The following is a 16,199-nucleotide window of genomic DNA, read 5'->3' as shown; positions in this document are numbered from 1 at the left end:
TGGAACAGGAACCTCGATGTCAAGTGGCCTGACCTTGCCGTACCACGAGCTCAAAGATAGACACTTTGGGCAGTATTTTCTGCATGCCCCATGCCATGTTTTGCGGCAGAGGCGGGCCACCAATGGCCAGTGGCAGGATCTTCCGGTCCCACCACTGTCAACAGGGTTTCCCATTCCTGGGAGACTTCAAACTCAAAATGCAACCAAGAGCCATTTATTCCCTTTACTTTTAGAATCATAGAATCCCTACAGCGCAGGAGGCGGCCATTCGGCCCGTTGAGTCTGCACCGACTCTCTGACAGAGCATCTTACCCAGCTCCTCAACTAACTCCATTGGCTGTACCACCGCCTCTACATCAAAGCAGTCATTAAGTCTGCAATATTTTACTGACACACTAGTTTCGGATTGTGAGAACACTTCACTCTCCTAGCAAAGCCTGAACTGAGAGAATTTACCATCCCTTCTCTCATTCCCTTCTGCACCTCCAGCTTACCTTTAGCATCTGCTCATTCTCGGCTGCGAACAGAGACACCGAGCCAAACACCAGTTTGAACAGCTTGAGATAGAGGTTGGAGAGCTCAACGTTGGAGCCCATTTCTGGAAGCCGGTCTAGAAGATATTCCACCAGAATTGTAGCGAATAGAGCTGAGGTAGAAGGGTTCGCCAAGAAAGAGTTGGCCACAATCTGCACAGACGATTAATTAAAAGTAAATGAAGCACAAATTAACAATTCTAGGATTGGTATCTGATTCTATACTGATTTGCACTGTCGAAATATAATACACATAATTCTGATCAACTTTAAATGGCCAGCTATGAACTCGTAAACTGACAGGTTAGTTTATCTCATATTGCAGAGCAGCACAGAACACATCTGGACACTGCTGAATGAACAGGTTGACAGTACTGAGAAATTTAGCAATAGCATTCATAGACCATTAGAGTCGAGATCCCAGTTGTCAGTGCTGAGATTGGGTTTGTTACAGAGGTCAGTCAGCAGAATCTCAAGCTAAACGTCACCCAGGTCAGAGAGTGAAATTCAAGACTGCCCTTTATAAATGATGCACTTTAGGTCATCCAGCAACCTTGCCTTTGACCCATTTAGTTCTGGTAGACAGGGGAGTCGGTTAGCTCTGTTGGCTGGATGACTGGTTCGTGGTGCAGAGCGACACCAACAGCGCAGGTTCCATTCCCGTACCGGCTGAGGTTATTCATCATTTCTCGACCTTGCCCTTCACCGCGAGCTAAATCACCACCAGTCAGCTATGGTCATCTGGGACTATGGCAACTTTACCTTCTGATATTCACCATCACAATCCACAATAGGTACACAGGAGAATAAAAATAAGGGAAACATACAAACAGTTAAACCTGTGGAACTGCCAAACCACTTCACCAGACAGCGTTTTTTTTTTTAAAAAACCTTCAAACACAGATAATAAAGATAACCCATGAAGGAACCTGGATACATACTTAAAAATATAACAATTTCAGGGTTAGGGGAAAACAGCAGGCAAGTGAGATCAATGTCCCAATACATCAAGGTTCTTCCACTGGTCCCCTTGGACTTACAAATGTTGGGACTCCAGTGTAATATTAGGCCTTGATTCAGCATTTCAGTACACGAACCTACAATGTACCAACCCAGCCACTGCAAGATTAAAATTTTATCTATATTTATAAAACAAATAACAACAAGTTCTCCACAAAATCACATTAGGTCCAATTTTTTACATATAGATAAAAGATCATCAACCTGTAACATTAACTCTGTCTCGCTGCCTAGCCTGTTGAGCACTTTCTGATTTCAAGTATCTGCAGCATTTTGTGGATTTAACCCCTTTTCCTTACATGGTAATGCGATGCTTCACTTAAAACTGGCTAAATCTTCATTAAACATGGAAACACCAGTCACCTGAAGTGCATAGTTCTTTGAAATCCTTTCGACCATGTATGGTACAGTCGTTTGGAATATCTCCTTAAACGTCAGAGGGTTCATCATGGTGAAAACACCAGCAAAATGCTCCAAAACCTCCTTCTCTTCCTTCATCCTCACCGTCTGGCAATTGGCCACCCGAATGTACGTTTGCCCATTCCCAGCGATCTGCACCTACAGCCAGAGATTAATTGAAATCATCACACGTTAACAGAAAGACCGGCTGGATTTCCCCAATTCCCCTCATCCTTTCCTTCGAGCATGCCACTCCTAACACATCCTTGAGCGGAACACATCGTACTGGCCTAGGATATCAAGCTGCGCAGACTTTAAAAGGTCTATTCATTACCGCAACCATATTGCAACTTTTATGGATCACGAAGGAACACATCCAAGTTAAAAGACGTCCTGCATAATTACTATATGTCAGAATTTTAAACATTTCAAATGTTTTCATTGAAGCGTCTAAAAAGCAGGTGGGTGTCCTTCTCAAATAACTTCCAGCCAACAAAGACACCAAGGTTCAACACCTAGCTGCCAATCCTAGTTCACATCATTCCTCAAGGGCTTCCAAGCTGAAGATCAATCAGCAGGGATGAACGTCTGGAAGTATTTCGGAAAATGACTTGCATGTGGCAAGGAATCTCTATTATATACAGGTCACAAACCACTTGGAATAAAAATACAAAAAATTCCATATTTTACACAGTCAAATACCTAGAATGATTTAAATACAAGTGTAAAATCCCATCATAATTGTAAAGGCCATTATGTAACCTTAGCCTGGCAGGTTCCCTTAATATCAATGTATAAAGTGTAACATTTCACATAGGGTGTCAACTGCAAATGAGAATACTGAAATCAGTACCTTTGGGGAGATGAGGAAATTACTTTTTGTGCAGTATGTTGCTATGATCCAGAATGCACTGCCAAAAAAGGATGTTGGAAGCAGACTCAATACTAATCTTCAAAAAGAAATTTGATATATATTTGAAAATGCAGGGCCATGGGGAACGAGCAGAAGAGTGGAACTAATTGGATAACTTATCAAAGAATTGGCGCAGGCACCAAGGGCCAAATGGCCTCATTCTCTGCACTGTGCCTTTCTGCGAAATCAGAGTCAGCCTTCACAATATCACTATTTACAGCAAAAATAGGCACATGTTTCCACCTACTTTGAAAGGGTGGGGGGTGCAACGGGGAGATGGAGGTCAGGTTTACAGCTGAAAAGCTTAATTCCACTCTGCCACTGATCTGTCTCAAGTTGCTGATTGCAGCCACATTTGGTGTTCAGATTTAGGATTTATTCACCAACGGGAAAACAGTCCTTTCCAAAAATTTAGCCCCAAGTAACATAAAGGGAATGAGCCAGCTAACAAGGCAGAATTGTCTGCAAAAAACGGGTTGCCCAAGCGTGCGTGTGTGTGTGTGTGTGTGTGTGTGTGTGTGTGTGTGTGTGTGTGTGTGTGGGGGGGGGGGGGGGGGGGGGGGGGGGGTGATGGGGATGTGGCCGTCAGGCAGGCTGCTGTTTGGACACCACCAATAGACATCAAAACATATAAAACATCACTAAGTCAAAACAACTTCATCAAAGTTCATCACTGATACTGCACCTGGTAAATGTCCAAGGCCTGCATTGCATATTTAACCAGCTTGATGTAAATTTGTGTTTCTTTGGGCTGTAACTGCTTGTTGGGAATAAAGGATGCCTCTGAGAAATAGAAGGAGAAATATTTTCAGACTGCACCTAATGATCTCACAAACATGATTTTTTTTATATATATATATATAAACACAGCTCCAATGGCATAGAGCCCAAAACATATCAAACATTTTAACATAATAATTACAGCACATAGTTTCAAAAAGGCTCATCAGCACCTCTCGCTGACATGTGATACAAATATTAACTGCACGATCTCTCGCTATTAGCGAAATGTTTAATTACGATGCCAACCTTCGTTCCTTCACCACTTTCCCCCCACATTTGGATATTCAGCTCTGACAGCAAATTGTCAGCTGAATCTTTTCAAACCTGCCCGTTTGCAAGAATTAAACAGCAATGCCACTCAATAATGATTTGCAATTCTATCACACCTTTAATGGAGAAAAACCCTGCTTCACGGGAGTGATTATTAAATAAAATCCAAGCCACTTCAGGAGATTTTTAAAAATTCATTTGTGGAACATGGACATCGCTGGCCAGCCAGCATTTATTGCTCATCCCGAGTTGCCTTTGGAGGGCAGTTCAGAGTCAACCACATTGCTGTGGCTCTGGTGTTACATGTAGTCCAGACTGGGTAAGGACAGCAGAGTTCCTCCCCGAAAGGACATTCGTGAACCAGATTGGTTTTTCCAACAATCGACAATGGTTTCGTGGTCATCAGTAGATTCTTCATTCCAGATATTTTTTATTGAATTCAAATTCCACCGTGAAGGGATTCGAACCCGGGTCCCCAGAACATTAGCTGAGTTTCTGGATTAATAGTCTAGCGATAATACCACTAGGCCATTGCCTCCCTGATATTAGGACAAGTAACCAAAAGCTTGGTCAGGGAGGTTAGTTTTAAGGGATGACAGGTGAAGAGTTGTATGGAAGGAATTCCAGAGCTTCAGACCCAGACCACTGATGACACATGAATCTGTGCATGCTTCGATTCCAACCATTATTTTGTAAATTGGGTTGGTGTCTTTATATGCCCTGTTTGTGAACAGAACTCCCACTTACCCGACGAAGGAATGGTGTAGTATTAGGGGATCCTCAAAACAAATGTACGATTTCTCAGAAAATGTTCAGCTGCTGCTGAAGCATTTGGCGTAACATTCGACGGAAACAAAAAGCAAGAGGACAAGCAGCATCCAGCATCAATCTCTTACCTCCTGGCGCTTTGCACGAAGTTATGCCCCATGTAATTGTCTTCACACCACATACTAATGTCTTGACCAAGCTGCGACAGTCAGACACTTGGAAGGTCTGCTTCTCCTCTTTATCTTTGTCCCCGTGTTTGTCCAAGGCAGGTGCGGGGAAGGTGGGCGTTGGTGGGGCAGGAGGGGGAACAGATGACGTTGGAGTTGCTTGAGCCGCTGCTGCGATCGGGGCGTCTGTGGCCGTCAGCTCGGACTGAGGCTTGCATTTCTTAAAGATAGTGGACAACTGATAGCGAGAAATGGTGTGAAACTTCAGCACAAAGACCTAAAAACAAGACACATATGGGAAAGTGGAAATGTTGTTTTTTTTCTCACCACACCACCTACCCCCATATACACACTAGCTAATCTGTCAATTGTTGGCAATCTCACCCCAGTGACAACTGATCGGTTCCATAAGTGAAAGGGAAAGTTACAACTTCAATCATTGCCTCCAAGACAGATGGTTCAACTCCGGGCTGCCAGTGGCGAAGGATGCAACTGGAGCCTAATCTTTACACACTTAAAGTTTAATTTACAAATGCATGTTATAAACATGCACCTCCAAACCCAACAACCACAGTCTGTTCCTGTACTTAGGAACCCAAGTAAACAGCCCCCAGTTAATGCCCACCACCCAAATAATAACAGGTGCTTTCTCAATTCCTCCCAAAGCTAGGCTGCTAAAGTCAATGACACAGCACATGAGCAAGGAAAGGTAGGAAGGAAGTGAATCCTGCTGTTCTGCATTGAAACCCCAAGTTCATTATTGGACCGGGGCTCACCGCACCCACTTTAAAATCAAACATTCTTTCTCTCATTATAACTTGCACTCGTTCATTCTAAGTTACATAGAGCAAGTTTATGTGCAGCAATTTGGGAAGCAGATTCGAGTTGTGTTAAGCCTAGGAGTTTTTCCTGCAGTATAAGCTGAGGGGCAGGGACATGCAAAACTGAGGCTTTACAGCATCGCCACTGGCAGAAGGTTGTAATTACAATGTGACAAGTTTACACAGCCAGTTCCTACTGGAAATGCTCACACAGGGATTTATAAAACAGACAAATGTTGACAGGAACTGTGTGTAGATGCAAAGTTTTGAATACCGTCCCAGTCAATCAATCCACGAAATGATGCAGAGTGAAGGATAACAGCAAGCGGAAGGTAATACAGGGTAGGGGTTATTGGACAAGGGCAAATAATTTAGTCCCGGTTCAAAGTACTTGCTACCCTGATTTTTCCTATTTCCATTATAAAGCAGCACAGAACACCAAACTTAGAAATACATAGTTAGAACCGAAAAATCGGTTTTGTAAAAGTCAGTACAACCCAACCCCGTACCTCCAACATTCTCATGAGAATATCTCTGCCATTTCCATTCTCCTGCTCGCTTTTTGAACGAATGCAATCTACAAGGTTCAACAGAAGCTTGCAAGACATTGTCTGGATGCTGCTGGGCAGTGACTCATCATCTATATTCTTTGCAAAGAGCTGAACGGCGAGGGCCAGGTCATTCAGAGGAAGGTGCTGACGAACATGATGGACCAGGTCAGCCAGAGTGCTGTAGGCTAGAGGTCTGTTTCAAAAGAAAGCAAAAGGCTCGACAACAGAATTACAACTCTGACTGCAGCTTCTTATAAACTGGTAGACAAACAGAAACAGCCAGCACAAACATAAGGGTTGGAATTGTTACCTTCTGCGTTCTATCATTCTATGGTAGCTGAAGTTAAGTTTTAATAATTAGTTTACACAACTTGCATTCAGGCAAGAAGGTAACAAGCCTTAGGATATTGCTTCATACATATGATATGTAAAGCAATATAAGTATAGACTTATATGTATGAAATTTATACCCACTGGCACAATGAGCCATATGGCCTCCTGTGTTATATACCTTACGATTCTATAGATGGTTATATAATTTTATACATTTGTGTGAGAATGTTTAGTGATAGGGAGGAGAGAAATGAATCCTGTCTTTCCAATTGATAGCATCCATTGTTATGTCAACCAAATGACCACTAAATTAGCATTGAATCAGCAATAACAATCATGTTTTGAAAGTATCTGTGTTTTAAGTTTTAAAGTTTATTTTATTAGCGTCACAAGTCACTGGCGTTACATTAACACTGCAATGAACGTATTGTGAAAATCCCCTCGTCGCCGCACTCCAGCACCTGTTCAGGTACGCTGAGGGAGAATTTAGCATGGCCAATGCACCTAACCAGGATATCTTTCAGACTGAGGGGGGAAACTGGAGCACCCGGAGGAAACCCACACAGACACGGGGAGAATGTGCAAACTCCACACAGGCAGTGATCCAAGCCAGGAATCGAACCCGGGTCCCTGGCGCTGTGAGGCAGCAGTGCTAACCACCGTGCCGCCCTATCCATGTTTGGTAGCTCAATTTGCTCATGACACACATAGGTCAGAAAGTAAGTTGTCAACACAACATAAAAAATCTACAAAGAATACGCAGTGAAAGCTGGGTCACTGAACTTATTCAAAACTGATTTTTTTTTAAAAAGTGAGTGGGCTGAAATTTAACAGATGGGGTATAATGTGTCAAAATGTGAGCTTGTCCACTTTGGAAGAAAGAATAGAAAAGCAGTACATCATTTAAATGGAGAGAGATTACAGAACTCTACATCAGAGAGTGATTCCCGTATCCTTGTACATGAATCACAAAAACTTAAGAAGCAGGTACAGCAAGTGATTAGGAAGGCAAATTGAACGTTAGTGTTTAGTGCCAGGGGAATCAAGTATAGACATAGGGAAAGGTCATTTTAGCTGCACAGGGCCTTAGTGAGACCACATCTGGAGTACGGTGTACAACTTTGGTCTCCTTGCTTAAGGTAGGATATAATTGCATTAAGAAACTATTCACTCAACTGCTTCCTGGAATGAAGGGGTTGAGCCTAAAGCAACTAGAATTTAGAAGAATGAGAGGTGATCTTACTGAAACATACAATATCCTGAGGGGACTTGAAGGGTGGCTGCTGAGAGAATATTTCAATGTTTGGGGAGTCTAGAAATAAGGGAAACAGTTTAAAAATTAGGGGTTTGCCACTTAAGACTGGGGAGGACTCCCCCTCGGACCCCCCACCCGCACCTCTTCCTCCCCGCTCAGAAGGTCATTAGTCTTCAGAATTCTCTTCCCCAGGGAGCAGTGAGTACATTCAAGGCCGAGTTAGACAGATTTTTGATCGACAAGGAGTCAAGCATTATGAGAGGGCAGACAGGAAAGTGGAGTTGAGGCCACAATTCAGAACAGCCATGATCTTATCAACTGCGGAGCAGGCTCGAGGGGCCAAATAGCCTACTCCTGTTTCCAGTTCCTGTATCCTTGTGTTCACTCAGAAAAGAAGAAACACCTTACACCAATTGATTGTTTTGAAGTGCAGTCACTGTTGCAATGTAGGAAACACAGCAGCCTATTTGGACACAGCAAGCTCCCACAAACAGTAAAGTGATAACGACCAGATGAAGCTGTTTCAGCGATGCTGAAAGGGTGATAAATATTGGCCAAGACACCGGCTCCTCTTTTTGTGGAATGCACCTGAGGGTGCATTTGAGTTCTTGGTTTAAATTCTCTTTCAAATGTTTTTTCAAGTTTATTTATTTGTCTCACAAGCATGCTGCAATGAAGTTACTGCGAAAACCCCCTAGTCGCCACACTCCGGCGCCTGTTCGGGTGCACAGAGGGAGAATTTAGCATGGCCAATGCGCCGAACCGGCATGTCTTTCGGACAGGCAGCACTCCCTCAGTATTACGCTAGTGTCAGCCTAAAGTTTTGTTCTCTGGAGGGGTCTTGAACTTACAACCCTTTTGGTTCAGAGATCAGAGGACTACAATCAAGCCACAGGGTTACGCTAATCTACCTTGTGGATTAGCAGAACTGCCTGAAGTGCTAATATCCAATGCCTCAATTCTTCCCCTTTCCATTAAGTATATTTTAACGATGTCATGAGACCTTAAACTCTTTCTTTCAAAAATTCGAATGATGGCAAACGGTTTACACAAAATAGATCATATGGTAAAATTAGGAGGTGATGGTGTTGCAGTTAAGACGCTCAGAATAAGATTCCAAACACGCAGTTGGCGGCGGCATGCTCACAATTATAAAGTGTCGAGAAAGGTGAAAATGTACAAAACGTCAGCACTTAAGCAACAAAGTGGAATCCTCAATTACGGCAACTTTTAATGCAAAAGGCCATCTGCAGTCAAGTCGCTGGTAGCATTTTCTTTTTATGTGCAGGCGCTATTTAATTAAACGCCCCAGCATATTTCCAGTGCATCAGACTGATTGCCTACCTCAGCGTTTCACGAGCTGTGTACCCTGAGCCTATTAGCACAGATTCATCAAACAGCTTATCCATGCATGGAATGAATTCTGTAAAACAAATGATTGGTATTATGCAGAGAGCCACCAACTCTCCCTCATTAATGCACACATAAAACTAATTAAACATCATCAACTTTCCCCTGGTGAAACATTAACACAATTATATTATGCTAACATATTTACAGTGCTCCCACTGTCCAGCACGTAGTAAATATCTAATTGCACAAAGTAAACACCAATTACCATGGCGGCTGATGATTAAGAGACTGGGGTCTCTCATCCAGAAGTTGAGAAGTTCACTTCACTGCTTGGAAGATGAAAAACAAATCCAACAGATACCACAAATTCACGCCCACAGCCACATTATCGTGGGAGGCAACATTGCAGAGAGGCGCCAATATTCTGGGCGATGGCAAGAGGATTTTAACCTCAGCAAGTCCAGCTATGCCAACACAAGGAGTTGAGGCTGGGCACTACAACATCAAAAAGCAGGAGACTGACAGGAGCACCATCTGCTGGGCTCCTGCACATATTCCAGCCATACACTCAGGAGGAGCTGAGGAGCACAGCTAGGTCTTTTGCCCACTCAGAGACAACTGTGTGATAGGGTGGGAGAGTGGAGAAGTAGCAGTGAGAAAACAACTTGAAACAGGAGTCTGTGCTCCCCACAGCTGAAACGATCAGCATCCCACACCATCAATTTTAACATTACTTTGGCACTTTCGAGCAAGACCTTCCAGGTGCACACAACACAAAAACTACGTACGGTTACGAAGGTCGGTGGTTAGAATGTGCTTGGCTGCGATTAGCAGTTCCTTCCGTAGGTGGGCAGTTTCAGAAGGACAGTTAGTCAGCAGTTGTAACATTCCTTTCACCATCTGCTGTGAATACTTTCCAACCAAATCCTAGAAGAAAAAGAAAAATAATTACATGCAGGATCTCTCTTACAAGCTTAAGATCCAAGTGCATTAGAGAGAAACATACCTGATAAATTCTTATGATGTAAGCAAGAAAGGACAATGTTTTAATCTGCGCAGCAATGAAGTCAGCGTACAGCTCCTTATTGTAAAGTTTATTTTGCCTGTGATAAAAAGCACATCCTTTCAGACCCAAGTCACCAAATTCCACAAATAGTTACATTTTAATGAAACAAGAGGTGCACCAATTAATGCTGAGTAGATCAAGAAAAGGGTGCCTTTTCAACTAAATCTTAATAAGCAGAGACATATTGTGTAACCCTGCATGGTGCGATATTGAACTGGGACTGCTTCGAACTGTTTAAGGGACTATACATACAGCTCAGTTTCTCATCATCTGCATTTTTAAAACTAATTCAAGCTTTTTGACAGCATTCCCAAAAGCCAAACAACAACGTCAGCGCTTTTGTCAGTGAGACTTCCTCTTTATTTCCCTCTTATCGCAGGTCTTTGGGAAGAGGGTCCACCACCAGTTCCTAGCAGGTACGACTCGTGGTCTCAGTGACTGGCGTACAAAAACGGGTAGCCCCATCAGTCAGCACAGTGATGTTCCAACTCCAAACAATGACAACTTCCATTGGGCTTGACGGGGAGGGGGGTGGTTACGCTTTAGACTTTGTTGGCCATAAACCCTGGGGACTAACACTTAAAATACCCCGACAGCTTGGACCAGAACATGACATTCAAGCCCTCCAAGTAGCTGAACATGCATACCTTGGCACCCAAATTATATTAAACAAAACGGTCGGACAGCAAATGAAAATTTGCACAATGGCGATTGCTGTTTGCGGTCGACAGCACCACCCAGAGGAATAATGCTCACCTTGCTTGAGATGTAATCTGCATCATGATGGTGTTCATAATCAGAGGCACAAAATCAGATACAACATTGTGGATGCTCTGCTTGTACAGCTGAAATGCAACAGAAACATTTATGGATTTATTTAGACTAGCACCAGCACCTGGCATTAGTACTATCAAAGAAAAAAAATTACAGCACAGGAACAGACCCTTCGGCCCTGCAAGCCTGCACCGACTGAACTAAAACCCACTACCCTTCCCGGGACCATATCCGTCTGTTCCCACCCTATTCATGTATTTGTCAAGATGCCCCTTAAAAGTCACTATCGTATCTGCTGTCACTACCTCTCCCGGCAGCAAGTTCCAGGCACCCACCACCCTCTGTGTAAAAAATCTTGCCTCGTACATCTCCTTTAAACTTTGCCCCTCGCACCTTAAACCTATGCCCCCGAGTAATTGACTCTTTCATCCTGGGAAAAAGCTTCTGACTATCCACTCTGTCCATGCCCCTCATAATCTTGTAGACTTCTATCAGGCCGCCCCTCACCTCCACCGTTCCAGTGAGATACCATTCACGATTTCATTTCTTTTTAAAAATTTGTTCTGAGTCACTAGACTCATTGAAAAACGGCTTCACCGATGGAATTCCCCCCACACCACGCCAAGCATTCAGTCTTAGCCCTGTCACCCAGGGGAGGAACCCAACTCTCAGCCTGATACATCCAAATATGTGCGGATTAGGTTGATTGGCCATGCAAAATTGACCCGAGTGTCAGGAGGATTAGCTAAGGTAAATGAGGGTTACGGGGTTAGAGCTTGGGTAGGATTGTGGTCGGTACAGACTGGATGGGACGAATGGGCTCCTTCTATGATTCTATGAATTTTGAAAGGGTCAAAGTCAGCTCTAAGTAGAGGGAGGAAAGGTGAACGATTCTCCCAAAAGTTTGCTGGTGAATGATAATTGATTTGCCATCAGGATGCAAACCCAACAGCACAGTATCTGTGGAATTCCCTGCCCAGTGAAGCAGGGAGGCTACTTCATTGAATGTTTTTAAGGCAAGGATAGATACATTTTTGAACAGTAAAGGAATTAAGGGTTATGGTGAGCGGGCGGGTAAGTGGAGCTGAGTCCATGAAAAGATCAGCCATGATCTTATTGAATGGCGGAGCAGGCTCAAGGGGCCAGATGGCCTACTCCTGCTCCTAGTTTTTACATTCAATGCTGGGTCACAACACAGCAACTGGACATCTGCCTCCTGCTCCATCCGTTCAGCATCACAGCTCACTGCTGCCTGCTCAAGGACAATGAGTGATGGGCAATCAGCACAGGCCTGGCCAACAATACGCAACCTCAAAAAAATGTATTCCTGGAAGGAAGGAGAGCAACATTACCGGGAATGGCTCTGCCGCTGAGAAAGATAACGTTGAAATCAATCCACCTCCACATGCATGCGACCGCCCCTCGTGAATTTATTTAGAAATAAAATCGCCCTGCCTAAGGGGCCAATCAATTCTATAAGAGTTCCACATGCAGCTCCACCGTCCCCCATGAACAAAAGAAGGCTGGCTCCCTTAAAAAGGCCACTGGATTCTTTGGGATTGCCACAGAAAGTGGGGTGTGCCAATAATACAGCACTGGAGGGTCATTCACATGGGCAGTGATTTCCTGTATGGAGAGAATGGCCTCTGCCCCAGGACTTTGTTTGGTCATTTACATTTCATACATTGAGGGTAAGCAGTTTGGAGGCTGGAGCTGCTGCGAGGGCTGGGCCCAGACCAGCAGTATCGTCCAGTGGCGTGGGGGGAAAAAAAAAGATCAAACACTCCTGCGGCCAGACAAACAAAAACACAGCTGCTGCACACATCAGACCAGATCCACCCTCATCAAACACCTATCTTCCCAGGTTCCAAACTAATCCAGGAGCTCACCTCTTGATTCACTGGCTGATTTAACCAAAATACTTCAACAGTTTAGCCACTGGAAAGGAGAAGGGAACTGCTGACCTATTATGGGGTGTGGGTCAATCCTGCATGCTTTGGAGAAGCCAGGACACTGGTGAAAGCTATGCACAGGCACTCAGCTGGAAGCGCTGCATGGACCAAGGAAGGAGGGAGATAGGGGGAGAAAATAGAATTTATAAAAAAAAACACAACGAACCATTGCTACCAGAGAAACTGGAGGCTATCTGGGTGCCGAGCTGAATAAGTCTATAGGCAGAACCCAACTGGTGCAATATCCCAATATTCAGAATCAAAAGAGGATTCCCACCCCTTGGTAAGAACACAGCGTAACAACTACCTGATACATGAGAACGACGATGATGGGGAGCTCGGCCAACACCTTCAGAGAGAGGGAGCCTCGAGGAATTATGGTATGCTGGAAGACACAAGTATTTTACACAAACATAAGGTCTTTCATTAATATAGGCAATTACAACAGTGATCTACTCATTTAGAAAGCATTCCCTACAAGGACTGTTTTGGAATGGTTGGTGGCAGAGTGGTCAGCACTGCTGCCTCACAGCATTAGGGACTCGGGTTCAATTCCAGCCTCGGGTCACTATCTGTATGCAGCCTGCACGTTCTCCCCGTGTCTGCGTGGGTTTCCTCCGGGTGCTCCGGTTTCACTCAGTCCAAAGGTGTGTGGGTTAGATGATTGGCCGTGCTAAATTCTCAGGGGGATTAGCAGGATAAATACGTGGGGTTCTGGGGATAGGGCCTGCGTGGGATTGTTGTCGGTGCAGACTCAATGGGCAGAATGTAGGGATTCTATGATTCTATGAAATAGCTACTCCCTTCATTTTGATGCATATAAACAGATTCATTGTATTAAAATGAATCCAAATTAATTCCAAATTCACACAAAAACTATTGTTTTTTTTTAAAAAGAGCGTAGCGATCCAGATGACCAACAATGCCAATTTACCCGAAAACTATTTTTTGTTTTCGAAACACAGAGCAAGGCTTCAATGATTCACTTCACAGCCGACCTTTACATCCAGCGGAAGGGGATGCTTTAACCCGTCAGTCTGCACCTGACGTGTGCCCCGTCGCCAAAAGGTGGAAGGACACATGAACTTCCGACAGACCAACTTACCGTTCTGGATTCACTGTCCTCTCGCTCGGGATTGGTCCTAACTACGACCTGGGTGATCATGCCCACCATCTCCGGGGAAGGGACGGTGTTATCAGCAATCGCTTGGGGCTTCTCAAAGTATCGTGTCTAGGAGCAGGAGGGACGAAAAATGAATTAGTTTTTTTCTTCCCCACCACCCGACCTGCGCCCAGAGATTCGAAAGAACAATCCACAGCACGGTATACGTACCACGACTTTCAGGAGGTCATTATAAATCTGCTTCACAAAATCAAGGAAGTGGTGAATCTGCAACGAAACAAGACACTGCATTAGCAAAATAATGCACACTTTACAGCCTGTGTTCATTAGACAGGGTCATTACAGAATTCAAACTGAACCAGTAACTTCTCAAAATCATTTAAAAAAAGGCTCATTTTAACAAACATTCAGAAACAATTGTCTTGAGATTCTCATTTGAACTTAAAGGCAACTCAGTACAATAAATTACATAAACTAATGACTTTCTATACTTTTTTTTAAAAACACCCGGTCTCTCAAGCAAGAGTACTTACTTCCTGTGTGATTGGTGGTCTGAATTGCTTATGTAATTCAATGATGATTCGGAGACAAATAAGTACATTCTCTTCATTTTCAACCTAAAGCCCAGGGAAATGGAGAGAGTAACAACACATTAAGTGTTTGCCCATTAACAGCGATTTAAATAAATAGTTTCAGAATCGTATTTCTCCTCAGAGTAAAACACTTAAATAAATTCAGTTACGGGACACCTTTTGGTAGATTTAGATTTAAGGGATACCCAAATGTCAGCTGAAGCTACGATTCCTTGCAAGAACATTCCACACAATGTGGGATTCTATCCAAGCTATTCACTGACTCCATATTTCTAAATATAGCACCTCCGGTATTTCTCATCTTAAAAGGGATGTGCCCCAAACCTACCTGGAATGCCCCCAACATTTGGTCTTGCATGTGTGGTACACCCTGACGGTTGGCATGGAACTGAAGATAAGGAGGATAGCGGGGACAGAGGTAGTCCATTCAAACACATAGGCATGCTGTGTCATTCTCATTAAGAAAGGTAGCTCTGTCCACCTCTTGGTACTCTGTCTTAACTTGTACCCTTATTTCCCAACTAAGCATTCAGCTTACTTTTGAACACCTCAATTGGTTCACTGAGTAAAACTCTCGCCTCTAAGTCAGAAGATTCTGGACTTAAGACCCACTCGAGAATTTGACACTCCTACCACAGTACTGAGGAAGTGCTGCACTGTCAGAGGTGCCATCTTTCAGAGAAGACATGAAACACAGGCTCAGTTTGCTGTCTCAGGTGAGCATTAAAAAAATCCATAACATTATACAAAGATCAGGGACGTTATCCCCGGTGTCCTGTCCAATATTTATCTCCCAAATATCATCACAACAAAGCGGAAATTGTCAGGATGTGTAAGTTAGGTTGATCGGCCATGCTAAATTGACCCTAGTGTCAAGGGTATTAGCAGGGTAAATATGTGGGGTTATGGGAATAGGGCCTGGGTGGGATTGTGGTCGGTGCAGACTCGATGGGCCAGATGGCTTCCTTCTGCACTGTAGGGATTCTATGGATTCTATGTTGCAGTTATGGGACTGTGCTATGTGCAAAGGGGCTGCTGTATTTCCTACATTACAATAGTGATCATACTTGGAAAAAGATTTCATTGGCAGAAAAACCTGTTTGGGATGTCCTGTGATCAGAAAAGGCACTACATTTGCAATTCATTTCTTTTACAACTTGGAGTTCACGGCTTTCTGAGGCGGTGTTCCACATTTCTAAACATTTGTGTTAAGGTGCTGTTCTTAGACTTTTTGCTTTGATATCAACTGACTCAAATGTGAAGACCAAGTTCCTTTGTTTCAAATGCCCCCTCCTTGAAAGAAGAATCAGTCTCTACCCACCCTCTATTAATTCAAACTCCTGGGATGAGAAGATTGACCTACGAGGAAAGGCTAAGGAGGCGAGGCGAGGCCTATATTCCCTAGAACTGAGAAGAACGAGAGGTGATCGAATTGAACAATTCTTAAGGGGTTTGACAAGATAGATTTCAGAAGAGCAACTCCCCTGGCTGAAGAGTCTGGAACCAGAGTTCACAACTTCAGATT

At 43.7% G+C, this 16,199-nt stretch overlaps 1 protein-coding gene across 4 annotated transcripts in view; it reads right to left on the bottom strand.

The window, feature by feature from the left end:
• trrap (transformation/transcription domain-associated protein) overlaps positions 1–16,199 on the bottom strand; it is a 210,915-nt gene that overhangs the window by 178,823 nt on the left and 15,893 nt on the right. For all 4 annotated transcript variants that reach the window (XM_078240636.1, XM_078240635.1, XM_078240637.1 and 1 more), the window contains exons 6-18: positions 14,615–14,698; positions 14,292–14,348; positions 14,064–14,189; positions 13,266–13,343; positions 10,989–11,077; positions 10,173–10,269; positions 9,955–10,093; positions 9,158–9,236; positions 6,184–6,418; positions 4,815–5,130; positions 3,551–3,648; positions 1,917–2,111; positions 495–686 (exon numbers count right to left, since the gene is read on the bottom strand). In XM_078240636.1, coding sequence (XP_078096762.1) covers positions 495–686; positions 1,917–2,111; positions 3,551–3,648; positions 4,815–5,130; positions 6,184–6,418; positions 9,158–9,236; positions 9,955–10,093; positions 10,173–10,269; positions 10,989–11,077; positions 13,266–13,343; positions 14,064–14,189; positions 14,292–14,348; positions 14,615–14,698 — 1,785 coding nt within the window. The remainder of the gene's footprint in view (positions 1–494; positions 687–1,916; positions 2,112–3,550; positions 3,649–4,814; positions 5,131–6,183; positions 6,419–9,157; positions 9,237–9,954; positions 10,094–10,172; positions 10,270–10,988; positions 11,078–13,265; positions 13,344–14,063; positions 14,190–14,291; positions 14,349–14,614; positions 14,699–16,199) is intronic.

This window comes from Mustelus asterias, chromosome 23 (genome assembly GCF_964213995.1).
Source record: "Mustelus asterias chromosome 23, sMusAst1.hap1.1, whole genome shotgun sequence".
Lineage (NCBI taxonomy): Eukaryota > Metazoa > Chordata > Chondrichthyes > Carcharhiniformes > Triakidae > Mustelus > Mustelus asterias.
This window is presented reverse-complemented; position numbering and strand designations above follow the sequence as displayed.